The following is a 27,989-nucleotide window of genomic DNA, read 5'->3' as shown; positions in this document are numbered from 1 at the left end:
TTGATGATAAAATTTTATTTCTGACCAGAGTAACGAAAGATTTGTTCTCCATGCTTCAAAAAGGAAAGAAACAAAAGGTCTTAAGCAGGTCTCTGGCTTCTCTCTCGTTCCCTGCACATTGCAACCTCGCGTTTCTTGTTCTTCACTTTCTCTAAACCCAGAGGAGCGACAAAATAGGCAGCCTTGAAACAGCCCAAGCAGGGCCTGTGCCGGGTTCCAGAGCCACTGCCCGGGCGCCGTCTGCCCCAGGGAAGCCCGACAGCATCGCCGTGTCACAGGCCCTGCTGCGCTGCATGCACACCCTTTAACGTGGGCCGGGGGCGAGGGTTTTAAGAGACAGGAACAGAAAGGCTGGACTTACCTCATACAATAAAGACTTGGAAAGCTTAGAACTTAACTAGAAGTTTCAAACTTAGTCTTGTGCCCACGTGTAACTTCTCAGCTACCCACCACGAAACGCACTTTTGGAAAGGCCCTCTGGCTCCTCACCACTTCACTGCTCGGCAGCATCAGACCTGCCATTCTTCAGAAGCGAAGTTACTGAAGTCATGTAACCCCAAAGGGGCCGCACAGGGCTAGCCATTCTTCAAAAACCCAACCCTCGCCAGCAGTCAGTGCCCCCAGGGTCCGTCCGCTTTTACTATTTAACAATGCAACAAATAGACTTCTAACTTTTTTCCTACAGTAACAGATGTTTCCACATAAAAATTATAAAATTTAAGTGTCAAACTTCCTATTTTCTCTTTGGCAACTCCTGTTGCTTGGACAGTCTTCACTCTCCCCCTTTCATCAGAAAAAGCCACCTGACAGAGGGCAGGTCAAAGGGGAGTCGGGAGTAGCAGGCCTCCCTGCCCGCCAGCGTGGTCCCTGAGGTAGGCGTCCATCCATCCTCGCAAAGGACACCTGGCGTGTGTGCGCGTCACCGCCTGAGCAGTCAGCACACACGGCGGGGCTCTCACCCAGCGCCCGAGCGCCATGCACCCCTGGGCTCTTCTGGGATGCTCGACGGTTTAGGACGGAGATCCCGGGTGGAGTTCTCTGACATTCTTCATCGTATGGGACGGCACTGTGGTTACAGAAGGCTGGTTTTCAAGTTGCAGTTTTATTGGTTTTAAAGATTTCAAGACCCTCCAGCATCATCTGTTTAAAGAAAAGGAAAGGAAAACCAAAACATTAACTGGATCTTTAAAAAGTATTTGCAGTGGGATTTCTACTTCAAAAACTGGTTATAGTTTTCCTCATGTACTAAAGACTTTGAACACACCTCCATAATGGAAACAGTAGCCACCGTCTAGAAATAGCCTGTGAATTATAAATACCATCAGGGGACAAAGTAAATTATGACATTAGATCTGCAAAGCTCTGGAAATCTCACACATACAACGGGAGCCCAGGGAAGTGGAGAGAAGGATGGAGGTCAGGGCGTGTGCGCAATGGGCCTGCCTGCAGGTGGGAGCCTGCCACGCGCTCTGAGCTCTCCTGCCAGCAAGAACGGCCAGCAGCACTGGGAAGATGACCTCGGGTCTCTCCTCTACGTGCAGAACGGGACAAAGCTTTCTGGAAGAAAGTGGCCTTAGAGGGCTTTGAAGCCAGAGCTCCCTGGGGAGGAGGCTGCTGGTGTGGGTGCTGGCCTCCAGGGGGTCCCCGCTGACTGGCCTGACCACTGCTCTGGAGCAAAGTCCAGCAGGCAGTGAGCTCTGCTGCCTGATACCACCACCCATGGGTCGCCCCGGGGGGAGAAAAGCTACATACACGCAGCAACGATCCACGCTCTGGACAGAGAACCGTCACCCGGGCCCGCTGCTCAGATCAGCAAGCCGCGGAGGAGCCCAGGCGTGCGGGCACAAGGAACAGGGCAGAGGCTAACGGGAAAGAGCCCCTGGTCCTGCAGGGACAACTCAGCGAACTCTAGCTTTAGCTTTTTATTTAGCTATAGATGTTCCTACCGGCTGAATTCACAATCCAAATATTTGCTAAGAGACTTCAAAGAATTTTATCCAAAATACCATCAAAATGGAACTCCCTCTGAAGATACGTGCACTGACGTACGAATCTGAGGGAGGGGGTGCGGAGTCAGCCGCAGCCAGGGAGCAGCCACCAGCACGCTCACCTCCACCACCTCAGCCATCCCCTCCCGCCACCAGTCCTGACTCAGGCCACAGCGCACTGCCAGCAGCCACTTAAAAACCTGCCATGTTTGCTTTACTTGACTAAGGTCTGGTACGAGTCTCTGCATTTGTAACAGGCTGTTTCGACAGCACACGTTCCTTGCGGTGCAGGAGGAAGCGCGTGCCGCAGCGCTGCCCCAGCACCCGCTGAGGAGCCAGCTTAGACGTGAAGCACGTCAGTAACAGCGTGGTGAGGGCTTCGCAGCTCTCAGAAGCGCGGGGTGGACTGTTACGCAGGTGCTTGAGAGTGTTGTACCGCGGTTTTCTTATCTAACAGAAAATAAAGCCAGTTATCTGGAAACCCTCTATCCTAACGTTTTCAGAAATGGAGCAGTCAGACAACCAGGAAATCCGAAAAGATACCTTCCTCATAAAACAACAGATGCTACGAGAGAGACTAGGTCAGAAAACAAGAGCTCTCAGAAGTTAACAATAACACTCAAAATTTAACCCAAGAAGTAGAATATGATTTTGAGAATCTCCCAGAAAGTTTTTGGGAAAAAAAGACAAAATGAAAATTCAGATATTAGAGAAAACAGAACACAGCAGAAGCCAACCTAGGAGGTCCTAACTAACACGGTTCCAGGAAGAGGGAACAGAGAAGACAGCCGGAGGGGGCAAAAAAACCCGAGCAAGGGACATCAAAAGGGTTTCCACCTACAGACGTCCTCATGAAATGTCTAAACATCAAGGAAGATCCTAAAAGCTTCCAGAAAGGGAAGCGACAGTTCTCCTACAAACCACAGCAGCCTGAGCCGCAGACCCTCTTCCACAGGACACGCGGACACCCAAGATGGCAGAGCTCCAAGGGGGGATCAGAATGGCGGCTCCCGCACCACAGGCGACGAGCAGCCCCCAGGGAGCTGCAGGCCCTGCGCGGGGCCGAGGGGGCTCCTGGGGTACAGGCCAGCAGAGGGGGTGCGGGCGGGGAGAAGACAGACCCGCACGGTGGTCCAGGAGGGCGAGGAGGGCGCTCCAGGGCGACAGGTGCGCACCGCCCAGAACAAGCAGGTGGGCAGAGGATGACTCGGGAAATGAGGGGCAGGGTGACTGAGAGAAAGTGCATGTTTAAAAATACCATGAAATGTGTTTTTTTGGACCATAGGAGGAAAAAGGAATCCAGAAATGCCTCAAAAAAAAAAAAAAAAAAGCAACCCAACCACCACCAGTAGGCAACAGTCAAAAACGGGAGCAGAGCTAATGGAATGTAAGGAAACGCGGGACCTCGGTATCACGACCCCTCCGCTAGCGCAGCAGCCGGGGCCCGGGCCCAGGGGCGCGGCCCGCGGGCGCGCTGACCAGGAAAGACTGCTTCCTCCCTGTTTCTTAAGTAATTGCTTTTGTTTCCCAACTTTTAGTGCCAACCTACAGACGGCCCAGAGGGCGTATCCCCCTTCAGTCCTGGAGCCCAGTGCCGGACGCCGAGGAGGCAGCAGCGGTGGGGGGAGGCGGGGGGGCAGGGGCTGCGGCAGCCTAGGCTTCTCACCGGGAAGTCACAATAACGTCAGCAAGTGCGCTAGTTAAACAACAGAAACTAGACTCCCGAAACCTGGCAGGAGACAGTATGAGTGAGCCAGGTCGCCTTTCCTAGGGTCAACAGAGGTTGTCTATTTAAATGCACAGTTTAAATCAATATTTAAATCAAGATTTAAATATTCAAATAAATCTAATTCAGTGATAAGAGGTTAACAAAAAAATGACTCAAAGTGGTTTTCCCTGGAGACTACGGTGACATAAGTCAAGATGGTGCTCACCCCAGGGCAGTGAGGGAGCGACTGAAAAGCAATGGGGGGTGGGGGCAGCGAGGCTCCGACAACGTTCCGTTTCTTGAACTGGAGGTGACTACGTGGGGGTATCGCTTTGTGAAAATTCACTGGGCTGACCTTACAATTTGTGTGCTTTTTCTGTGTGTCTTTCTTCAACAACATGCTAACTTTAACAGACACCTTTTGGTGGATACCTCTGGGCGGCTGGAGTGACATACGCATTGCCCCCTCCACCAAGGGGCTTTGAAGCGGAGCACTGGAACTGAGGACACCCCACAAACAAGGCCCGCTGCACTAGGTCCCCCCGGAAAGAAAGGACACTGTACCAGTATCTGATTGTCTGGGTTTTTTTGAAACTTCAATTCCATTTTCTTCTAATTTCCTCTTTGCACAGTCCTGGCATGCATTACCTGAAAGGTGAAAACTTTAATTAAAAAGCTTATCTAAGGATGGCTGTCATCAAAAAGAAAACAAATAACAAGGGTTGGTGAGGATGTGGAGAGATGGGAAGCCCTGTGCACTGCTGGGGGGAATGTAAACTAGCGCAGCTGCTATGGAAAACAGTACGGAGGGTTCTCCACAAACTAAACAGAACTACCATATGACCCAGCAATCCCACTCCTGGGTATATATCTGAAAAAAACAAAGACACTAATTCGAAAAGACACATGCACCTCAGGGTTCACAGCAGCACTATTTACAATTGCCAAGATATGAAAGCGACCTAAATGTCCATTAACAGATGACTGGATAAAGATGTGGTGCGTGTAATGTATACACAGCGGAATACTACTCAGCCATAAAAAAGAAAAATGAAAATGTTGCCATTTACAGCAACATGGATGGACTTGGAGGGCATTATACCAAGTAAAATAAGTCAGACAGAGAAAGACAAATACTGAGTATCATTTATATGTAGAATCCAAAAAATAGAACAAAAAAGCAGCAGACTCACAGATACAGAGAACAAACTAGCATTTACCAGAGGAGAGAGGGGAAGGGGGGAGGGACGATACAGGGGTAACAGATTAAGAGATATAAACTATTAGGTATAAAATAAGCTACAAGGATATATTGTACAACACAGGGAAAACAGTCGATATTTTATAATAACTATAAATGGAGCATAACCTTCAAAAAATTGTGAAGCATATTATATACCTGTAACTTACATGATACTATACAGCAACTAAGCAACTATACTTCAATTAAAAATTTTTTGAAAATTAAAAAAAAAAGCTCATCTATTCTAGAATCTACCCTCTGAGATCCAGTCTCTAAATCTGATTTTACTGACACACTAACCAAATAATCCCTGCCATGTGTGACAGATGTCTATCAAGTTACTGCTTTTTTCAAAAGAAATGGATGGTTCTGGAGTCAGAGAAAGCAACTATAATAAATGTGACCTTTCACAAGGACATAAGGTAGAAACGGAAGGCTGAGGACAACTGTTGAAATTCCTAAACGGAAGCCCACCCGGCACTACGGCGTTTCCCGTCTGCAGCTCTGCTGGGGCCCGCGGGGACCCGGGGCACAGAGGCCCCCGCCAACCCAACTGACGGGCCGACGTGGGGAGACCTGCGCCAGGTTCACCCCAGGCGGGCGCAGCAGCCGCTGAGCTCGGTCCCAGCTCGTCAATAAACGGGCAGAGTCGAGCCCAGAAGGATACTCGTGTTCCAAACAAGTAATAAACAGAAAATTTTACAAGAATGCTAAAAACTTTGCAGTTAAAATCTCTGAAGGGGATGGGTCAAAAATTACTCCATCTTAGACCAAATGGTATGACACAAGCAGCGTCTCGTTCTGACCCCAGCGACTAACTCCGGGTTCTAGGACAGGCGGTTACTCTCAGGCGCCAGCAGCTGGCCCACGTTTGACAGCTGCCTCCCGGCCGAAGGGCTGCACTGTTAGCCCCTTCCTTGTGGCGGGACCACCACTGCTATTTCCATTGCTGGTGGGGCTGCCTGCACACAACACGGGCTAAGAATTTAACGTGAGAAACACTTCTGTGACTTTATAAACGATGGCAGGAAGCCAGAGACGCGTGTCGGCCAGAAACAGGCTGGTACAATCGGTCGGCCTTACCCAGCAGCGTGGTGCTGTCCACTCGCTCGGCATCTGGAGAAGAAAGAAGACAGTCAGCACAGCCGAGGCTCCAGGCGCCTCCTCCTCGGCCGCTCGGCTCCGGGCGGGGGGCTGCAGGAGAGGCCCGCCCAGGGGAGCCCGCGCTCGCATCCTGGGGACCGGGGGCCGGGGGCCGGCTCCCGCCCTCTCCTCTCCGCCTCCCGGGGCATCTGTGGGAGCCGCCTGAGCCAGCTGGGCACACGGGACTGTCACCATCAGGGCTGTCATTGCTGGTGTGCTGCCCTCGCCTAACAGAAGTACCTCAAGAAACTAAGTGCAAGTGTCCTTAGGGACAGAGTCACAGGTCACAAGTCCAGCAGGCCTTCAGCCCCGGCCAGCTGTCAAATCCACTCAGCGGCCAGGGTCCGGCCAGGGGGCCCAGCGGGGACAGGAAGCCCCCGCCGTCAGCTGGGTGCTGGCCCCCCAGGCAGCTGTGCCAGTGCAGGCGGGAGGGACAGTGGGAAGGGGCAGAGGGACTGGAGCCGCTGCCCCCCAGAGCGCGTGCGGGGACACAGCCAGTCAGTCACACGTTCCACTCTGCTGTCAGCCTGGGGTCCCGGGCACTAACTGGGCAGGTCAGCCCCCCGCCAAGCTTGCCTCATCCTTTACCAGCAGCGGGTGCTGGGACTAACGATGCAACAAGCGCAAGAAGGTAGACTTGGGAGCAGCATGTGACGCGGCAGCAGTCCCTCCTCCCCCCTCAGCAAACACTGCCTGCCGTCCTAGGTGTGCTGTTATTAATGGAAATGCAGCTTAAATCGGTCCATTTTGCTAATTATTAGCAATTCTGAAAAGGACGAGTGGGAAGAAATGAAGTTGCTGGATTGTCTGTGCGTTCGGTCACCATGATCTCTGCGCTGTCTAGTCTTCAAGGTCACCACTGGTCACGTCCTGCCACCTCGGTGGTTAAGCCAACTCCACCGCGTGGGTGACCGCGGCTGGGTTTCCTGTTACAACACGAGAGCCCACACAGGCCTTTCCAAGTCTGCCGTCATCCATGCTTAGTGACACCAACCTCAAAGCCTTTATGTCCAGGTGACCAGTTTAAGAAGTGCTCAGTCACCTTGGTCATTCCTGGCAGATGACCAACTCCCCAGAAGAAGGGCCGAGGACATTCACTGAAAAGGTGTGTTGCACTCAGCAGAACAGGGAAAAGACATCATATGAGAACAGAAAGAAAAGTCTTCATAAAAGCCCTTTGTGCCTCTGCAGCTTTAGCTTTTAAAACGCAGTGACGGGTGAAGGTACAAGACTCCGCCATTTTCCAGGTGTTCAGTGTCACAACCAATGGAGCTGCCTGGGCAGTGCCCCCTCCTGGGGAAGGCGACGTGAAGCTGCCACGTCGCGTGAAACGGGGACAGATGTGTGGGGCTCCACGCACAGCTATGCAAGTGGCAGCAGAGCTCTCCTTACAGACTGTCACCATCACACCAAGTTCCCCATCTGCTGTTTTTTAAGTACACAGAGACACTAAAAATAAATAAATAACGGGAAGACTGGCGCATCTGACTGTATGTAAAATTACATCTCAAATTTATGGTATGTAAAGTATATCTACAAAAAAAAAAAGCAAAAACTGGAAGAATCCTGTCGGTTTTGTACATTGAAAAGTGAAAAAAAAAAATCCTGTACCTGGACTTCGCTGTTGGCAGATCTGAGCAGCAAGGTCTTGCACATATCCTGGAAAATAGTCAAAGCAGCCCCCGTAGGACACGACTTTAATTCCGTGCAGAAGCATGTCCGCCTGGTGCTTGAAGAAGTGGTCTTCACTCTCCTTGAGCACAACCATGTAGTGCTCTAAGTCCACCTTGTTCGGCACCGAATAGAGGAAGAGAGCCTGGAATATCTGATCACGCAGGGTCTCTCCACAGCCCACAAACAGAAAAGACTTCGTGCGGTACAAGTTCTGGAAGACTTCCTGTGAAAGCCAGCAAGATCTTAGGACAGACCATAACGTCACACACTTGCCCTTTTAAATCGGGCTGCCTAAGCGGCCTTTCCCAAGACCCACTGGAAGGAAGGCAGGAAGAAAGAGCCTCTCTGTCTCCAACCCAGGGTCCCCGGCCCCGGCCTCAGACCCGTGTAGAGGCGCTACTGCCCACCACACCACCAGCAACCTTGTCAGTGCGGTCACTCAATTCAGACCTTCTAGAATTATGCACAGCTTTAAATGGTTAAAACATAAGGACATGAAGTTTTTTTTGGTTTAGAGCTGTGCACGTGCAATGCCCTGGAATGAATGTCTCAATGGATCACAGGTGGGAACGTTGCAGGGAGGGGCCTGGTGTCCCGAGAACAGGGTTGTAGGGAGTGAGGGCAGGAGAGCTGAGGAGGGAACTGGTGACAATGACCCAAGGGAGTAGGCGCAGGGGGAGGCCAAGATTATTAATGGGGTCACTCAGGCACACAGCAGAGAATCACCAATTCAGACACCCAGACACCTCAGTGAGGTTCAGTGTCAGCAGGGCATCTCTCATCCCCACCGACGCCATCCCTGAGGCAGCTGAAGGGCGTCAGCCCAGTCGTCCACGGGGCCACCCTGTGCGCAGGGATCAGCACCGAGGCCAGAGGCCTGACTCCGAGCTTGATGGTGAGGCGGTGAGGACCCCGGGGCTCCTAAGAGCCATAATCAACGAGTTTATAAAAAGCTGGGAAGCAGCGTCTGCAAACACCTCACTCCGTCAAGGATATCAAATAGCCTCACAAAGAGTGAAATTTTAAAGCTAGGTTTTGAAAGCTAAAGAGATTGTGAAGCAGAGAAAGGAGAGGAGGTGGCTGAATGAACACAGAAGGGACGAGTGGGGAGGAGCAGCCAGAGAAGAATGTTCCAGACCGTTGGGGCCTGGAGTCTCACCGCACAAGTGCCACCACCCCCCTAGGCAAGAGGGCCGCACACACCGCCCCACGGCTCAGCCGGCGACGGGCCGGCCGGGCGTACCATGACTTCTGGGTCCTGAGTGACGTCTTTATATCCCGAAGGATCCAGCACCATCCCGCAGGGGTCGGTGTACAGGCCGTGAATGTGCAGAACTCCGTACTTGATGTGGCCCCTCGCCCACTGCAGGACCTGCCGGGGAGCAAGCCGGACACACGAGAGGGAAATGCCTACATCGGCTCCTGGCCTCTCACCTACCTTGGAAGCGGCAGGAGAGATGCTTTACCTTATAGCTGTGCCCTTAAGAGCCACGGGCACCTCGGCCGCTGGTGCTGGTTACTCACGCGCACCACAGCAGCAAGGGCCTCTCTAAAGCCCGAGACAGTGACAGAGAGGGTACCTTCAGCATCTCAGAGTGTTTCGCCCTTTAAGACCGGTGCCTTTAGGGAGATCAGGACGGCCTTCACTTCTGAGTCACATGTTGTATTTTAATTACTGCTGTGTAAACATCGTTTTTACACCCAAAAGAGATGTACATGGAAAAAATAATTCCTCAGGTAGCTCTGTGTTGACTTCATGTCAAGATGCAGAACAAGGTCCTTAAGGAGACGCACAACTTGTGCACACTTTCGTCTTCAGGCCGGGCCTCTCGCATCGGGGGCGGGACTGCCAGCCCCAGGCCATCGACCGCCACCACCGCCCCTGCCGCCGGGCGCAGGCCCAGGACCAGCCGGCGTCTCTGTTACACGCCATCTGCGGGGCATTTCCAGAGACACCATGTGCAGCAGCGAGCAGCCTCACAGATGGGCCCTCGCTGTCCTGACGTGCAGCAGGTGTTCTATCACGTGTCACCAGCGGCCCCACCATGAGGGTGACAGCGCCTCTCCCGGCCCCCTCACAGGGCAGGGGCCTGGGCCGCGACTGCCAAAGGGAAGCCCGGCGTTGAGCCGAGCCGGCACACTTCCTGGGTCCCGAATGGGACACAGTCTCAGTGTGCCTCAGTTTCCCTGCGTGTGGAGCTGGGCTGAGGCCTCCTCCCATGGTGGAGCAGGTTAACACAGGCAGCATGGGAGCTGGTGGTCATATTATAAGTCTTTAGGCAAACAGGTCACAGAAGTACAGTCAATGTAACGAAATTATGTTCAACCTTAGTGACAAATAAAAACGTAACATGTGCTCCTATCCAGTGGGAGAAGTGTGCTCTGTCTGGTTTGTAGCACCACCACGTGCCGGCAAGATGTGGGAAATGGACTCCCCCTTACATAGCGCGGGCGCATGGACACTGGTAATCTTCCAGCAAACACTTCAGTAATTTATATCATTTCTCTTTAAAACAGTCATACCCTTTGACCCTAACACTTTTCTAGGAATTTATTAAAAGTGTAAAAATTTCCCCTGTAGCATTATTTACAACTGTGAAGAGTGCCAACAATGACAGAGGAAGGTGACAACTATAGTGTAGCCTCACAATGAAATTACATTTAAAATCATGCTTCTAAAAACAGCTTAAATGAAAAAATATGAAAACGAATACATGTATGTATATGTAGGACTGAAATATGATGCTGTGCACACTGTGTACACACTGTAACTGACTACACTTCAATAAAAGTAAACAAGTAAATGAATCAATAAAAACAGCTTAATGACAGAAAATGCTCACAGTAGAGTATTAATGAAGAAAAACAGGGATAAAAACTTTACATACACTGCAACCCCAATTTGTTAAAATAAATAAATAAGTAAGCAAATTAACCACAATTCACAGCATCAAACTGGGGGCGACGTTGCCACCGTCACCCCCGTCTAGAAGCGGGGGCAGTGCCCTCCGTCCCAGGCCCTCGCGGCTCCTTGCATGGCGGGGAGCGGGCGGCGCCTCCCTGACCACTAACTGGCCGCTGCCCCCCGGCGGTGCGAAGGCGCGGCCCGGCCTGGCCCCCGGCCCGTACCTTGGTCTTGTCCTTCAGGTCCAGGGACTCCATGGGCTTGCTCTGCTGCTGCCCGAAGATCTCCAGCAGGTTGTCGTAGTTGGTGGTCAGCACCATGGTGCCCCTGTCCATCAGGCTGAGGATGGACTGCAGCACCAGTGGGTTCTGGATGTGCTGCTCCAGGTTGTCGAAGACCTCCATCAGGCAGTCCTGGAAGAAGTTGGGCTTGGTGTCGCCCGTGCGCTACGGAGAGGTGGACCGGAGTTACAAAAATATCACCCGTCAACAGCCAGCGCGCCTAGGCGGGCGCTGCGACACCAGGTGCTAGGCTACGGGGGTTTTCTTTTGTTTTTTTAAAGAAAGAAACCTGTTGACCTTGTAGGGTTTACTTTTGTTTTGTCTTTTTTTGTGAGGGCGGAATTAGGGTTGTTTTTTTAATTTATTTTGACCAAGGTACTAGGGTTGAAACCAGGACCTCGTGCATGCTAAGCACGCACTCTACCACTGAGCTGTCCCCTCCCCCTGACCTTGTAGAGTTTATTAAAAGAGGTAAAAGGAGAAGAGAGACAGATAACATGCAAATAATGTAAGTAAGACATCAACCGTGATGAAAAGCAAAGCAGAGAAAGGGGCGAGTACTGTGGGGGCAAAGGTTGGACGGGCCAAAGGGCATCAGGAAGGGGCTGGGATACAGGGTGTGAGGAGAGGCTGAGAAGTGAGGAGCCCTGGAGAGAGCCGCCATCAGAGGGACGAACAGGTGAGACGGCACCGAGGTGACAGCACAGGCAGGGGGGGTGAGCACTGGCCCGGCCTCCGGAGCACAGTGAAGGCATGTGTCACAGGCGAGGTCAGAGGTGACCTGGAAGCTCTGGTCACGCGGGGCCCTGAGGACCACGCTGAAGACTGCGCCTCTCCCTCTGCGAGAGACACAAAGGCCCAGCTTCCTCTTCCTCATCAGTCTAGGACAGTAGATGAAAGGCAGCATGCCATGCTGCCAAGAGCTCCAGCAGGACTAGGGGGAGGTCCGGGGTGGATGCAGCGCCGAAGGCCACTGCCCAGGGGGGCAGGGCCTGGCTGGCGCAGGAGGAGGGCAAACACATCTACCCTTGGGGAGCTGCTGTGAAGGGGACCTGAGGAGCGGGGGCGGGGCAAGGAGGATGCAGGGTCCAGAGGTTTCCTGCGCCGCCTGTCCTACCTCCCCTCACCGGCCTCGCCCGGGGCTGGGGGCACAGGCTGTGGAGCCTGAACTCGGAGTTCACACGCAACCCCTCTGCCCGCCCTCGGCTGGGCCGCCCCCTCCCCTCAGGCTCGGGAGTGGCCGTCACTGCTCTCCCCCTGCAGGCATGTCCCTGCAGAGGCCGGCTGCCCCACGGCTGGCACGCCCTTTTCTGACACTCTCCTAGCCCTCCCAGCCCTGAAAACCCCTCCACTGTCCCCAGGGACCCGTCCTTAGTAAGCCCCCACGTCTTCATCCTCTCCTGGGAACGTCTGCCTCCTTCCTCCACTGGAAGCCGGCTCCCCACACCCCTGCACCCCGACGCCCCAACCAGCGAAGATGTGGGGGTGCACAAGTCTCTCCAGCTCCACCTCTGTCATAGCTCGCGGCGGGTGTGCCTGCATGTGGATGACCCCGTCTGTACCACGGCCTCTCAACTCGCCCAGCACTCTCCTACTGCACTCTTGTCCCACCTCCACCAACCACGACGCAGTCACATCCCAAACCTTGTCATCACCAACAGCGGGACCCTTTCCAGAACCCCTGGTCCGGCCTCTCCCGCCACCTGCCCAGCTCTCCTGCACCCTGGCTCCCAGGAAACTTCAACCCCATCAAGACACGCTGCCACGACCCACTGTCTCTCACCTGCCGCCGGCCTGACTTCTCCCATCAGGCAGCCTAGACTCCACGACGCAGCACTGCAGTTACTCCTCAAAACGCTGTCAACTTCCCTGGCAAAACCCCAACCCTGATAAAACTAACTCTCCACTTACTCTAAATCTGTTCTCAACCTGCTGAACATGGCTGGGGAAAACCACCATTCTGACTGGCCTCACTTCAGCTCTTTTTACGGAAGTTTTCAAAAAGACACAAAAGTAAAGAGAAAAGTAAGATAAATACTCATCTCCTTGATTCAACAAGTATCAACCGAGCTGGCCTCTCTTCAAAGGAATGACCTCCTCTGAACGGGCTCCCAGCCCTATGACCCTCCTCTGGTCCACCCCTTCTGCCTCCCCGGACAGGGCTCAGCTACTGTCTCTAAGGGACCAGGGAACAAGCAGCTGCAGGCTTCGCGGTCGCGGTCTCTGCGGCCACTACCCAGCCCTGCCTGGGGCGGGACAGCGGCCACTGGCAGCACGCAGACGGGTGGCCGGCTCTGAGCCGACACACTCTCTTTATGAAAACAAGCAGCAGCCACCCCTGCCCTGTGATGCCAGCTGTCCCGTGAGAACAGGACGCCCACACCTGGCACGCCACCCAGACTCTCCCAGACTCTGGTGAAGCCAGGTTTGGCCACATGAGAACTCTGGCCAATGCCATGAAAACAGAGCGGGGTATGTGGCCTGCCTGTCAAAATCCAGACAGGATGCCGCACGGCCCTCCCTCCCAGTCCCAGTCTCCCCCCCAAGAAGACGCACATCATTATGGTGGGAGTTGGGGCGGCAAACCTGGGGCGTCAGGGGGAAGCTGCAGAGTGACGATGGCAGACCAAGAAAAAGGAGCCCGCGTCCCCCCCACAGCCACACCACTAGGCTCTCCCGTGGCTGCCCACCCAGGCTTCTCTGTAGAAACACAAATGCAGTCACATTTGAGCCATGTGCTTTTAGGTTTCTTTTCACAGCAGTCTGAATTCTGCACGCTGGTTTGCATACTTTCTCCCTATCAATCCAACATCTCCCCACCCCTCAGATGACGGCTGTCCTTCAATAAACAGAATCAGAAACCTGCCACAGGCCAGTGCGCACGCATCCTGGATGGCGATGACCTGGCTGAGACCTGGGTGAGAGCACCAGCCCCACTGACTCCAGGGCATCACCCAGCGAGCATCTCTGTCTCACCCACTGCCCTTCCCCCTTGGTAGTCCCTTCCACCTGCAGACACAGAAGCTACATCTTCTCCCACCTTGAAGTGCTTAGGAACCACCTGTCATGAGGAGAGACGTGGCCGGCCGGCCTGCTCAGACCTGGACACCCCACCCTTCACTAACCAAGGCTGAGATCAGCAGGCTGGTCCCTGACACAAGCTCAGGTATCCAGGCTCCGTCTGAAACACAGGTTGTTTCAGGAGCCCGCACAGCGCCTGGCATCCCCTCTGTTTAAAGAGACAATATTCAAATGGACTGAGAGATTTCTGGCTCATCAGCCCAGCTCTGTGGGAAACAAACATGACGCAGGCTTGTAGAAATTAAAACACTAGATTCACAGATTGACCTGTGCCCAGAATCAAGTTGCCCCCTGTGCCACCCAAAGTCCTTGTCTGAGAAGACTTACAGGGGACATCTTCCGGATGAGATCGTGGGCAACAACCAGCAGGTCCCGGTCCTTCATCACCTTCCTGCGGAACTCAGCCACGTCCCCTGGGTGCAGCACCTCCAGCTGCTCGGCGGCCTCGATGACCGCCTCGATGCAGCCCCTCCACGAGCAGAGCGCGGGGATGCCCGGGGCCACGGCAGCGCTGACACCAGTGCCAATGACCAGGAGCAGCTCCTGGGGCTGTTTCCGGATGAGGCTCTTCAGAAACTTTCTACTTAAAATCAAGGGAGGCAGAGAATGACAGTCAGCATGGAAGTATTACAACCACAAAGAAAAACAATGCAGTCTGGGAACACCTGTGAAGGGTGAGGTCAAGTACAGCCTTGCACTGGACACACACACACCATCCCCCTAGCTTATACTAACTGGAAGTAAATCCTGTGCATTGTTCTTTTTTGTGTATTAATTTCACATGCTCTATCCTCATCCCACAAGGGACTTGGAGACAGTTGTGTCTTCCTCACTTTGAGTCCCCCATGGTGTTGAGCACACATTTAAGTGATAGACATTTATGAACAGCAAAGCTCAGCAGTTTAATTTCCCTTAAAAATGCAAAGAGCTTCTGCATACAAACGATGACGACAAAATGATCCCTGCTTGCAGTGACAGAAAAGCAAACCCCTGGCAAAGCGCCGGCCCTCCGCTACGCAGCAGTCCCAACCCACGCTGGCAAGCACCCCTCCTCCAGCCTCACTTCACAACAGCGTAACCTGCCCGCTGACAGAGACGTCCTTCCTGCAAGGCGTGGCACCCCTGGTCTTAGATGTGACCCTCTGATCACCTGCTGCTTGGTGTGGGGACCAGGCTATGGGCACTTCCTTGGGCAGAAAGGAAACTGCCTTCTGGAGCATTTCTCACGTGGAAGCAAGGGGTAGTTACAGGGCCCCTGAGCTCCCCTCCTGACCCAGTGCTCTCACCCCACTTTCGCCTTCGTAGGTACTAAAGAACAGACAAGGAGGCCTGTGATGGAGGCCATAGACCTGTCTGAAAGTGCAGTCGACTTTATTTACCTTGATTTTTGTTCACTTCTATTTGTTGTCTTTTCCACTGAATCCATCTGTGAATCCTAAAGAGATTCAGAAGCAACTTCTACTTCCCAGATAAAAGTTCTCTTATTAGTATTCTGGAAGAGAGATGAGGCTGGAATTAAAATCAAAGGTCCTGGAGCTTTCTTTAAATTAGAATATCCAAAAAGCATCATCTATAAAAACATACATCCAAAACAGTTCCTAAGCCCCCATTCCTAACTTGTGATTTGCAGGCCAGGCCAAGTCTCAGACTCAGCTTCTCCAAAGTGCTACACTGGACAGAAAAGGGAGGAAAACCAGGTGACGGAGCACAGCTGGAGCAGTGGGCTCGGTGCTGGGTGTTTGCACATGGACCTGTTTATGTCTGTGTTTCAGAACAGCCTCCAGTCAACATGAACACAAATGACTTATCACAGGAGGAAGATGATGCACATGGCATAAAAAAGTAAGCCAGATACACCGTCCAGGGGACCATGAGCTCTGCAGGCTACTGAGTGGTGCACCTGAGATAGATCGTGACACTTCGAGCAAGTCTTCTGAGATGCCAGGCCTCCCCTTGGCCGTACTGAACTCCAGACCAGCCAAATAAAATCCAGTCCAAAAAACAGTCAAAATACAAGGTCAATTCTTAGCTTACATGAAACAGGAATCTTAAACCAGCTAGGTCCCTATTGCCAAACTATTTCCATCTTCCACAGTTTTTCCAGAATCATATTTCCCCCTAATTCTATAATACTTACTATCAAGAAGGAAATATATTAAAAAAATTTTAACACTGTTGGTGGGTATGTAGTTTGGTGTAGCCGTTATGGAAAACAGAATGGAGATTCCTCAAAAAACTAAAAATGGACTTACCATATGATCCAGCAATCCCAAGCCTGGGCATATATTCAGAGGGAACCTTAATTCAAAAAGATACCTGCATCCCAATGTTCACAACAGCACTATTTACGATAGACAAAACATGGAAGCAACCTAAATGTCCATCGACAGATGAACTGGATAAAGAAGTTGTGGTATATTTATACAATGGAATACTACTCTGCCATAAAAAAGAATAAAATAATGCCACTTGCAGCAACATGGATGGACCTAAAGATTGTCATTCTAAGTGAAGCCAGAAAGAGGATGAAAAATACCATATGATATCACTTAGATGTGGTATCTTAAAAAAGACAAATGAACTTATTTACAAAACAGAAACAGACTCACAGACATAGAAGACAAACTTACAGTCACCAACGGGGAAAAGAGGGTGGGAAGAGATAAATCGGGAGTTCAAGATTTGCAGATACTAACTACTATAAATAAAATAGATTAACTACAAGTTTATACTGTATAGCATGGGGAACTATATTCAGTATCTTGTAGTAACCTATAATAAAAAAGAATATGAAAATCGATACATGTTAATGTACGATTGAAGCATTATGCTGTACACCAGAAACTGACACAACATTGTAAACTGACTTTACTCCAATAAAAAATATATATACATATACAAGAAAAAAAGAACATGAAAATGAATAAATGTATGTATATGTATGACGAACTATACCAGGAACTGACATTGTAAACTAACTATACTTCAATTTTAAAAAATTTTAATATATATAAAAAGGAAATATATGGAAAAAAAAGTTTAAAAAGCCCATAATCCTACTATCTACAGGCAGTAACTGTTAGCATTGTACATTTCTCTCTAGACTTTTTACTTTAAAAATTTTACATCCTTTGGGACCATAGGCCATATCCTACTTTTTTAAAAAATTTTTTAAATTTTATTTCGGGGGGGAGATAATTAGGTTTGTTTATTTATTTTTTTAATGGAGGGACTGGGGAATTGAACCCAGGACCTGGTGCATGCTAAGCACACGCTCTACCACTGAGCCATCCCCTCCCCGCCGCCATGTCCTCCTTTTTTCATGCATTATAATAAAAGCATCTCCCTCACATTATTAAACTGTTCATAAACACAAGTGCAGTACCTGCATACATGAACCTCCTCGTTACTGACATTATCTACATCCCCAGTGCAGGATGTTACCGTAACGCTGACAACCATCTTTGTGCACAAGGCTTTTTATCTATTTTGAAATTATCTATTCAGGAGAGATTTCTGAAAAGCAGAACTGCTGAGTTAAAGAACATGGACTCTGTACAACACCTCAGCACACACTGTCAAACTGCTTTCCAGAACAGCGGTCAGCAGAATACACCAGGGCCCTCTCTGCATCTCCTACGCACACTGACTGAAAAGCACCTTTTCACAAGTGTAATCTTTTTCCCCTCAGTTAGAATCAGGTCACCAGAAGGAATTTTCCAGGGTAAGGAGACAAGGCTTCATCAGTCTATGAGCAGCATTATTAGATTTTAAAGCTAAACACGGCCCTAAGAATAGCCCCGAAGATGCAGATACAACTTCCTGTACATGCCAGTGAACCCCCCGACCCCCCACCCCAACCCAGGGCAAAGGCTCGGAGCTTCCATCAAACTCCCCAAGGGTCTGTGACCTTTCCCCAAATGTTAAGAGCCCACAGTGTGCAGGTGAGGAAAACGCTGCTCACAGATGCCTGTCGCCCGCCCAAGGCTAGTGCTCAGCCCCATCGCCCCTCCCGCTGCGGGTCACCATCCAGGTCATCTGTTTCTAGATAGTCTCTCAGGAAAGGAACAAATATTGAGGTTTTCCACTGTGTTATGTAACCGCTAGTATAAGCGACCTTGGGCCCCAGCCCAGAGATCTCAGTGACTGACCTAACTACTCGCCAGTCCTCAGGTTTAACAGCTATAAAATAGGAAATCTTTTAACTGACCGAGTTTCGAAAGCTTGAGAATCTCTCATATGACGTGTTCTGGACTCAAACTGCCGAGTCAAAGAGCTCAGGCGCCCACAGACTCCCTTCTCAACCTCCCACTGCAGGACGGAACCCCGAGTCACTCTTACTCAATCCTATGTGAGAAGTTAATGCCAGATGCTTACCGACTGACTAATCCAACTGCCCCCCAAACAACCTGCATCACTTGAAAACAGTTACTCCTTCCCACCTGGGAGGGACTCTCAACTCACCCTGCTCCACACAACATCCAACAGCGTTTTTTTTAAAGTCTCTGGTTAACCAATGACTTAAGAAATCACATGCCCCAAACCATTACTATTGTGAAGAACTTTAAAAATCTCTCTCTAGTTCTTTCAATTATTGTTCAACTGCTTCTGATGCTCCGAATATGCATGATCATAAAAACAAACTGAAAACCCAAACATTTACATATCTGCAAAAAGTCTGAGTAAACTAAACTTCTGTGGGCTGGACTTAACTCCAAAATTAAGTGATTTCAAAGTTTTCCAGAAGAACAAGTTATCACTACCAGCACTGAACACTTACGTAACAGGTGCGCGCATACACTCCTGTGTAGTTCGGTGCTGGTTTTAGTGCTCAAGCCTCTCTCTGCTCCTGAGCCTGGCTGTCCTCAGCACTTCCAGCCGAGCCGCGCAGGCTCCAGACTCAGCCGGCAGATGTGCCTCAAGGCTTTAATACTTTAAGAATCAAAGCAGCCAACACAGGAAGTACCCAGTTAGCTAAATCTCAGCACAATAACTCTAGTGATGAACGCATAGCTGCCCATATTTAGACATTTACAGTTCATTATAACAAGTTTATAAAGACATTACCTCATTTCCTGTTCTTTCAGCAACATAATTATCGGAGCCAAACCTCACAATGACTTAGAAAGCACCCCAAGCCCTTCTGGTTTGGAAATCGAGGACCAAGCAAGAGGTTCCAAAGCACTTAGTACCTGCCCCTGGAAGTTTCTGTAGGACAGCGAGCCTCACCGCGGTTCTTCCGAGCCAGTCCGCTTCCAGACTGCAGTAACAAAAGCCTTCCGAGACCTTTTAGAAGCTGCATCTTTTGGTTTCCTTGGTGATTATGTCGTCACCACAGTTTGCAGGCCCGAAGCCAAGTCATCATAGCAACCCATTTTTTTTCAAGGACCTATCAGCATTTCCTGAAAGCAGAATCACGCCCCAGCACAGATTTGTATACATAGTTCCGTCCTCTTCATCTGAAGCCATGAGTGAAGGTCTGACAGGACGCTTTCTGCTTAAATGTGAGAACATAAGTGCTTACGAACGGAAATAAAGAGCAGCCAGAGACTGCCTTATTCTTGCCCAGCACCCAGCACTAAATAAATGCTCATCAAACTAAGTTGAATGCAAACTAGAATAAACTACAGACACGGAACTTGTCACTCACAGCTGGCAGAACAAAGCCCCCACCCCAACGCCCCAGCTCCACTGCGGTAGCTTACTAACCACCTCCCCCATCGCGCCTCCCGGTACCGGCTCTTACACAGTTCAGTCCCCTCCCTCCCTGACGCTGGGTGGTCATGTGACTTCCTTGGCCAAGGGGATGTCGGCAGGCAAGCGTGTGACAAGCACACTGACACTGGAGCCTGCTCCTGGAACTCGGCCTCGTGGAGCCCAGTCTAGCCCCCAGTGGGGAGCCAAGGTACCCCAGCTGACAAGCAGCACTAATCACCTAGCAGATGGGCACGGCTACCAGAGCCATTCAGTGCCGGTGCAGCAGCTAGAGGACCACAACTGCGTGACCCCAGGAAGACCTGCTGGACCAGGCCCAGCGCGGATCTACAGAAGTGGCCGTTCTTTGAAGCACTCATCCAGGTTCTACGCTGCCAGAAAGAGCAGAGGGGTGGGAAAGAAGACAACAGTATCAAGACCAAAAAAAAAAAAAGGCACAGATCAATGAGTGAAAGAGTCCATAAAGTTTGAAAGGGAGGGAGAAAATGTCAAGAATAGGAATATATTACAAGGCGCATAATAGAAAAACTTAAATTAAAACTAATCACTTTCTATTACAAATCACACCTTCACTTATCAAGCACAAACCATGAATTAGAAGTTTCAAGTCTGGAGGACCCTCAAAAATATCCTTAGGAAAATCTCTTCATTTCTTTCTATACATAATGACATGGATTTTGAGCAGTATAAGAGAACGTGGAGATGAGTGCTCCCCATTGTACAGCCCCTTACAACGAAGGAAGAGGGGCGCACAGCAGACATACACTCTCAATACACCCCTCTTACACAGCAGGGGAGGGTATATCGAAAATATTCATCAAAATTTCCAAAGGGTGGGTTTTAACTCATCTGTAGCCGATGCATACAGTGATGAACTAAGATGCCCCCAGGCCACTGGGACTGCAAATGACTTGATTCCTGGACAGGCCGGCCACACAGCAAGCTCTCACCCTCAATATTATCATTCTGCTACTGTTACAAAAGTAACCCACACTAAGAAATGATTTATAAATCAGCTACTCACAGGAGACAGGAGACCTGAAAATACTAGTATTAAGTGTAATCCATGTAACCACTGTGGTTCCCAAGGACTGGAATGGCTTAAAGGAAGCCAAACCCATTGCACACCGACTACACCTTGGCAGGTCTGAGGCCTCCAGCCATAAAACAAGCTCTTCCCTGCACCGATAAGCACTTTACGGCAATATACAGGGGAGGGCCTGTGGCTATTCAACTCACAGCTCCCTGACACTGACTCACATGGTTGTTAACATCACCCTCACCCCTTACCCTGATCTGACTGCCGCAAGCTGCCTTTTCCATAGCAATCTGGTTCCCCGTGATGACTCAGGAGGAGGGAACAGAAGCAGAAATCATTGGGCAACAAGAGTAAGTTTTCAAGTACCTTTGACAGTCAGACTTCCTGAATCACCTGGCACTGCTGGAGAGCTTGATGAGCATCACTAGGTTCACCTGAGCTAGAAACAAGGCGCAAATGGAAGAAATTAAGCTTCCAGGACTGCAAAGGAGAGGCTCACCCTGACACCACAACAACACCTGGGGCAGCGCTGGAGCAGCGCTGGCGCTGGGGCTGTGGTGGAGAAAACACAGGACCTGGAGCCAGGAGACACCACATCCCAAGCCCTGAGACCCTTCCAAACCTCAGTTTTCAAGTCTGTCAAGTGGGAATGCCATCATCCACACTGATTGGACTCTTGTGAAGATTTTAAGTGAGTCAATATCTGAAAGGTAATTAACACAAGATGTTTATCCCTGACTATGAACTACCAGCCTATCTCCCTCAGCAACAGCCAGCTTTCATTCAACACTGCTTTCCCAGGGCGGCCCCCACAACTGCATCTTCACTTCAACTCGGTTCCGACGGAACTGAAACCCAGGCCCGACCAGCAAGGGATCTTCAGGATGGATTGCTTTCCTCAATTTACAGGAAAACAAAATTTACAAAAAATGTACAAAACGTTAATTCGAAAACATGCTACTTAACCAGTGATTTTTTTATTCAGTCAAAGTAAGCTGTGGTGGAGGAAAAATGCTTATTTTGTAATGACCTAAATATGTTTATCTGCTTCTTGAAATCAGCAGACCTTCAAACAGAGTTGCTTGGGCACACATGCTCAAATCAAGAAAACAACAAAACCCACCATTAATAAAAAATGTAACGGTCACATTTAGTTCAAAAAGCAACATTAATTAGTGACACTTTCTACACCCTAATTAGATTCAAGGAAAAGTACTAAGCACTTTACACGCCTTATCTCATTCAATCCTCTCCTAACAACCCTGTGAAGTGGCTCTTACCTCTCACCTGGCCAAGGCTGACATTAAACCCTTTTAAGAGGCCAACCACCAGGGCAAATGCAGGGCAAATGCAGTTCGGCACGCTTTCTCCTAACATCCTTGCAGCTCAGCAGAGCAAACAAATATACCTGACATTTTACTAGGAACACTGCCAACAGCTAAAGCGTTCGCTCTTTTAACAGTTCATTCATCAGACGTGACACGTTGCACAACTCAAATAGACACGCTACTTAATAAGCCAATAATGGTAAAAATACACCAATACAGAGGTCAAAGGCATGCTGAACCTCCAGCATTTATCCATCCTAAGAGGAATAAGAGATGTTCTAGACAGTGAACCTCCAATGAAACATAAATTATAGAATCTTAGAGCTGGAGTGATCTTAACGGTTATGTGAGGCCAAATACCCTATTTTATAGTTGTGAAAATTGAGACTCTGAGAGGCAGTGACTTGAAGGTACCCCTGGGAATCAGGGAGTCAGGGGCAGGCTACACACTCACTCCTGGCTCATGTCCCCCAAGCTCGCCACTATCCTGGACACCACTTGGTCCACTGCGACCCCAAAACTCCATGTAAGGCACTCATTTTCACCTCTTTTCACCACCAAATCTTTACAAATACCAAGCGGCAGTTAAGCTGATCTGCAGGTTCACCTGCTTCCTAACCCCGGTCATCTTCCAGAAATGTAAATAGAAATGGCCATGAGGAAGATCTGAGAGGCAGCAAGAAGCCTCGGGCAAAACAAGCAGCTCGCACAGTTTTCTGTTTGGTCCCCAGGCCGGCTTATCACACAGCTGTCTGCATTAACTTTAGCGGGGACCAGATAAGGAGGGCTCAGCCTGGAAACAAAGCCACCGAGAGGACCTCATTCTCCTGGGAAAGAGACCTGCAGGCTCCTTGTGGGAGGAAGAAGAGTCTCGCAGAGTCCAGGCTTAGAAGTTAAACCGGGAACTGCCTGTACTAATTAATATGGGAGTAAGTTAGACTCTCTGAGCTTTATTTCCTTTATCTGTTAAAAAAAATATTATCTTATATCCCAGGGATGCTGAAAACATTAAAAGGGGTAACCTTTAGAAGAACAAAGCCTACAGCAGTGTGATTCCCACTACGCCCCATGGATGTGATGGGTATCCTTCCAGGATTTAGTCAATTAAAATTAAATAAAATTTACAACTCAGTTCCTCCATCACACTAGTCACTTTTAAGTGCTTGACAGAGACACGTGTCGCGTGTACTGAAGAGCACCCATACAGATCACTTTCATCATCACGGAAAGTTCTATTGTACAGCGTTATCCTGCAGTCTCCCTCCCCTCGGCCAAGCCCAGACTTCAAAAACAAGTCCTGTGGATTTCTCTCCCTAAATCGCTCTCTAAACCACACTCTCTATCACTGCCTCACAGTCCTCACAGCTTGTCTGGACTGCTGGCAGCCACCCTGCTTCCAGCTTCAGCCTCTCTGGTCCCACAGTCTCCAGAATGACGCTTCTGACACAACACATCTGAACTCTCCTTCAAAGGCCTTCCAGTTCCTTCAGGACCCCGAGCCCAGCTTCCCAGTGCTCCATGATCTGGTTACATCTCAGCCTCAGCCTCAGCCTCTCGTCCCCAGGCCCACTGCACCACTGTGCACCTCCTGCGTGGACGCTGGGCTCACTCTGCCACACAGACACAGTCACCGTGACAAGGCCCAAGGCGACCTGCCCTGTGGGCAAAAGGACAAAATCTCGCCTAACGGGAGTAACAAAGTTCCAGAGTCAATCCCTGGGCAGAAAACTGAAGGCTGAGACAGGAAACAACTGGAACAAAGTATTTTGGGTCTAAACTTTAAGAGGACGCCACGGTCCTCACTACCACCACCCTGGTCCAGGTCACCTTCCCCACTCCTGTGGTCTTGCTTCCCCCAAACCATTCTCCCACACCAGAGCCAGTGACTGTTCAAAACCACAAAAACCATCTTCACTCCCCTCCTTAAGCCCCTCAATGGCCCCCCACTCCCTTCAGGTGCCAAATCCTCTCCTGGGCTTCAGAAGCTCCTCACTCTTTGGGACTTCTGTCTCAAGCCCTGCCCTCTGCCAAATGTCCCAGTTTCTCCCATTCTGGTCTCCTCTCTATTGACCAACTCCCATTTTCCTTCGGCTCTGAGCTGGATCACCACTTACTCAGGGCGATGGTGGAAGCAGGAACCCAAGAAAGGGCCAGGGGCAGGGTGGGCCTCCGGGAATAAAGCTGGATTCTTTCCACTTAAGAGTCCCTCTAAGAGCACCCTGAGGACCTTGTTCTTAGGAAGATATGACCTCTTTAGCCACACTTCTTGGTTTCCAGAATCGGATGTGCTTTGTGGTGTGCCTCAAAGCCTTTTTGCATACAGTCCTTTTCCTGGAATGACCCTGGCAAACTTCTCCTCAACCTCCACCTTCAAGATTACTGGTCACTCCTCCTTCCCTCCAAGAAGCCCTCCATAGCACCCCTTCCTGAGAATCCGATGCGCACCCCCAGCTAAGTGCAGTGCCACTACACTGTTACCACGTTATTAAAACTACGTACTTGCTTGACTACTCCCTCCAGTACGGCTCTGAGAGCAGGGACTGTCATCTCCAGCTCCAGTGCCAATTCTTGGAAACTAGTCTTTTGGGTCTGGACTTTAAGAAGCTTAGCCATGCTTGAGGAAGCCACAGTCCTCACTGCCACCACCCTGGTCCATATCACCTCCAAACAATTCTCTGGCATCACAGCCATTTTAAAAAATGTTAGCTCTGTGAATGAAAAAATTAAGAGAGAACTTCAAAAAATGCCCCAAGTCCCTCACCTACTTAGCTCTGCCTCCCTCCACATCAGATCTGATCTCTGGGCTCTTCTGTGGGGCCATACGAGTCTCACCAAAGAGCATTAAAAGTTAAACACTGTCCTGCTTTGGCCTCAATGCAACAGTAAACACAAAGTGCTAAGATCATAGCCCCTGCGTGGTTACAAAGAGTCATCAGGTGACCCATTATATGTCTCTACATCTTTTATGTTATCAAGAATTCACAACCCCCATGGAATACTTTCACAGAGCACCCATGGGCCCCCAGATCTCAGGCCAGAGAAACCCAGCATTGAGACCAGCGCGAAGGAAGAACCAAAAGGGGCCTGAACCTCAGCGCAGGTGACAAAGAGGTCAGGGCAGATGCCGAGGGTGGGGATGGCGGCCCAGGGGCCTCGGGGGCTAAGGAGAGATGGCACGGAGGGCCTCACGGCCCAGGGGAGTTCTGTGGAGGCCTGGGGATGGGAAAATCTGGGACGATCTCGGGGGTCCTGAGGGACTCTTGGGGGGTTTCTGGACATGAGGATCCTAAAGGGTCTCGGGGCCCTTAAGAGTCAGGAGGTCCTCAGGAGGTCTCGGAGTCTAGGGGAAATCCTGAAGGGTTTCGGGGCTTGAGAGTCCTGAAAGTGAAGGGGCTAGAGGTGGCCGGGACTAGGGGTCCTGGAGCGGCCGGCGCGGATCCCGAGGGGTCTCGGGGGCTGAGGTTCCCAAGAGAAGAGGGGAGGTCCTGGGAACCGAGCGAGATCTGTCGAGGTCCTTGAGGTGGTTGTGGATCCAGAGTGGCGGGAGCCGGGGGTCCTGTGGGTGCGGGACGGTTCCTGAGGGCCTCGGGGTCTTGAGGGGCTCTCTACCCGGCACCCCCGGGCCTCCCCCACCTGCCAGCTCACCTGCGGCGCCGCCGAGACGCTGGTCGGAGGTCGCGCTTCCGCCGCCAACTCCGACTCAGCGGTCCAAATCTTCCGGGCTCTGGGCGGCCGCGCGCCCGTTGCGCTGGGCTGGGCCGGGCCGAAGGCGGTCCGCGGAGAGGGGGACAGTACGCGGACCTCGGGTGGGAGCCGGAGCCGGAGCCGGAGCCGGAGCCGACGCCGCGAAGCCCTCAGCAGCGACTCCCGTGGAGGCCGGCCGCCCCGGCGCCGCAAATCCTTCCCCCGCGCGCCCGCCCTCGCCGCGCGAAGGTTCCGCCCAGAAAGCAACGGCCCGGCAGAGGCCGGAGGCCCCGCCCCCCGCCCGAGCGGCTGGCCCCGCCCTCCCACTCAGGCCCCGCCCTACCTCTGGCGCATGCGCGGTGGAGTGCGGCGAGAGCGCTCGCGATTCCGAACCTCAGTCGGCTCCTTGCCTGCCCCCGCGCTCTCAGCGCGTCTTCGGTTTCTTCATCTGCGAAATGGGCGCAGGTGCGCTTTGCAGACACGTGGCGAGCATTAAGTGCTATCGGAAGCGCCCCTCTGCAGCCACGTCCCGCACCACTCTCATGCACAGCTTCAAGTCTCCAACCCGAGATGGGTCCAGACCCAGGCCGGTCTCGGGTCCCCAAACAGGCCTGGCTTGCGAAAGACCCCTGCCCACCTAAAATCGCCATCCCCTCCCCTAGCCCCGGGTTCTTTTCTTTCAAAGCTCTTACCACTCTCTGAAATTACGTACACCTGTTACAGTCTCTCCTTAGCCGCCCTGTGAGAGCCGGACCACCCGTGGATAACCAGAAGCTAGAATGGATCTGGGCACACAATCGGTGCCCAAATGTTTGTGAATGAGTGAGTGTCCTCCCGGTGCTCTTCCCTCATCAAGAAATACTCTTGCCCGGTGGCTGAGAATGGGACAAGCTTAGGTTCGGATCCCGTGAGTCCCTGCGACCTCACGCCCCTCTGTGTCCTGGGTTCCGCGTCTGTAAAACGGGGTGATGCTAGTGCTCCCGCCTAAGGTGGTTGAGAGAACCAAATGTGACTGCACGTAGATGGGCTTGGCACCGGGGCAAGCAGCTGTTTTAGTGTCCGCTAGTGATATTATTCTGGGAGCCCCCTCCTCCCATTGTCTGCGGCCGGAAGCCTTTTTCCTGCTTTGTACAAGACATGTCCGGATTAAAAGCCTCTTCCGCTTGCCAGCCTTCCCATCCTTCCCGTACCCACCCTCCCTGCCCTGCCCAAGCCAGAGTTAATGATTATTTCCACCCTCCTTAGGACTCCCCACCCCCACCCCAGGGGCTGGTTTTAAAATTGGCTAACATACCGCACCCCACCCCACCCCCACAGGAAGCCTCCCATTCACGAGGGAGGTCTTGCTGGTGAGTTTCAGCAGCCTGTGAATGTTTAGGGGCCCAGAGCCCAGAACACTGTAGGGCCAGTGGCTCAGGGGAATGAGGAGCAGAGGAGGGCTTCCTATGTGGTGCCTAGCAGTTGCCTGAGCCCTTTACCTGGGTTCCTTCCTTTAGCCTAGGAACGACCCTGTGAGGAAGTCACCATAATTATTATTCCAGATAAGGAGGCTAAGACACATGTAACCACCGCTAGATACAGCTCCCCACGCCCGGGACACAGGATCGGAGTGCCATGCAATTCAGTTCCTGAGCACCTGTGCTGGTGCTGGACACCTGTGTTACCTGAAAGCTGGGCTGGAGTCTTGGTGGATGTTGAGACAAAAGACACAACCGAGCCAAAGAGCAAGAAAAGGAAGGACTCATTATTATTTGCAGCAAGAAAGGAGAACACTGGGGATCTCTCCCAAAGCAGTATCTCCCCAACAGCAAAGTTGCAGAAGTTTGAAGTGAAGGGTACATGCATATTCATGCAGAGGCTTGAGCAGAGGAGAATTCAAGATAGAATTTTGGCAAAGGTCGACATACCCCAGCTTTAGCTGACCGAAGTCAGGAGGGTCAGCAGCATCATTCTGTCTTCCACCTGGATGGGGGCCTTAGTTCCTGCAAGAACTCAAAGACCATGTCAGATTGTTCTATACGTCCCAGGAGAAGGGACTAGGACTGTTTCATTGCTAAACTATTGTTTCTTGACTGCTTTTCCTGTGTTCCTGCATTTCCTTATTTCTCTTAAGATCACTGACGGGGAATGGGAGAGGGTAAGTAGCTCAGTAGCAGAGTGCATGCCTAGCATGCTGGAGGTCCTGAGTCCAATCCCCAGT

The 27,989-nt window shown here is 51.2% G+C and overlaps 1 protein-coding gene across 5 annotated transcripts; it reads right to left on the bottom strand.

Annotated features, from left to right (window-relative positions):
* FAM118A (family with sequence similarity 118 member A) lies at positions 1–26,078 on the bottom strand. 5 transcript variants are annotated; one of them, XM_072973686.1, is made up of 9 exons: positions 25,751–26,078; positions 15,403–15,515; positions 14,351–14,606; positions 10,886–11,107; positions 9,000–9,128; positions 7,694–7,979; positions 6,023–6,055; positions 4,261–4,344; positions 1–1,140 (listed from the first exon to the last, which is right to left on the bottom strand). In XM_072973686.1, the coding sequence occupies exons 2-9, from the start codon at positions 15,447–15,449 to the stop codon at positions 1,121–1,123; spliced, it is 1,077 nt and encodes a 358-aa protein (XP_072829787.1). In that variant the 5' UTR covers positions 15,450–15,515; positions 25,751–26,078; the 3' UTR covers positions 1–1,120. The 5 variants fall into 5 exon arrangements, with proteins under 5 accessions (XP_072829787.1, XP_072829791.1, XP_072829790.1 ...); XM_072973690.1 differs by having other exon boundaries at positions 14,351–14,603; XM_072973689.1 differs by lacking the exon at positions 25,751–26,078 and adding an exon at positions 24,605–24,622.
* Positions 26,079–27,989: the final 1,911 nt, after the last annotated feature.

This window comes from Vicugna pacos, chromosome 12 (genome assembly GCF_048564905.1).
Source record: "Vicugna pacos chromosome 12, VicPac4, whole genome shotgun sequence".
Lineage (NCBI taxonomy): Eukaryota > Metazoa > Chordata > Mammalia > Artiodactyla > Camelidae > Vicugna > Vicugna pacos.
This window is presented reverse-complemented; position numbering and strand designations above follow the sequence as displayed.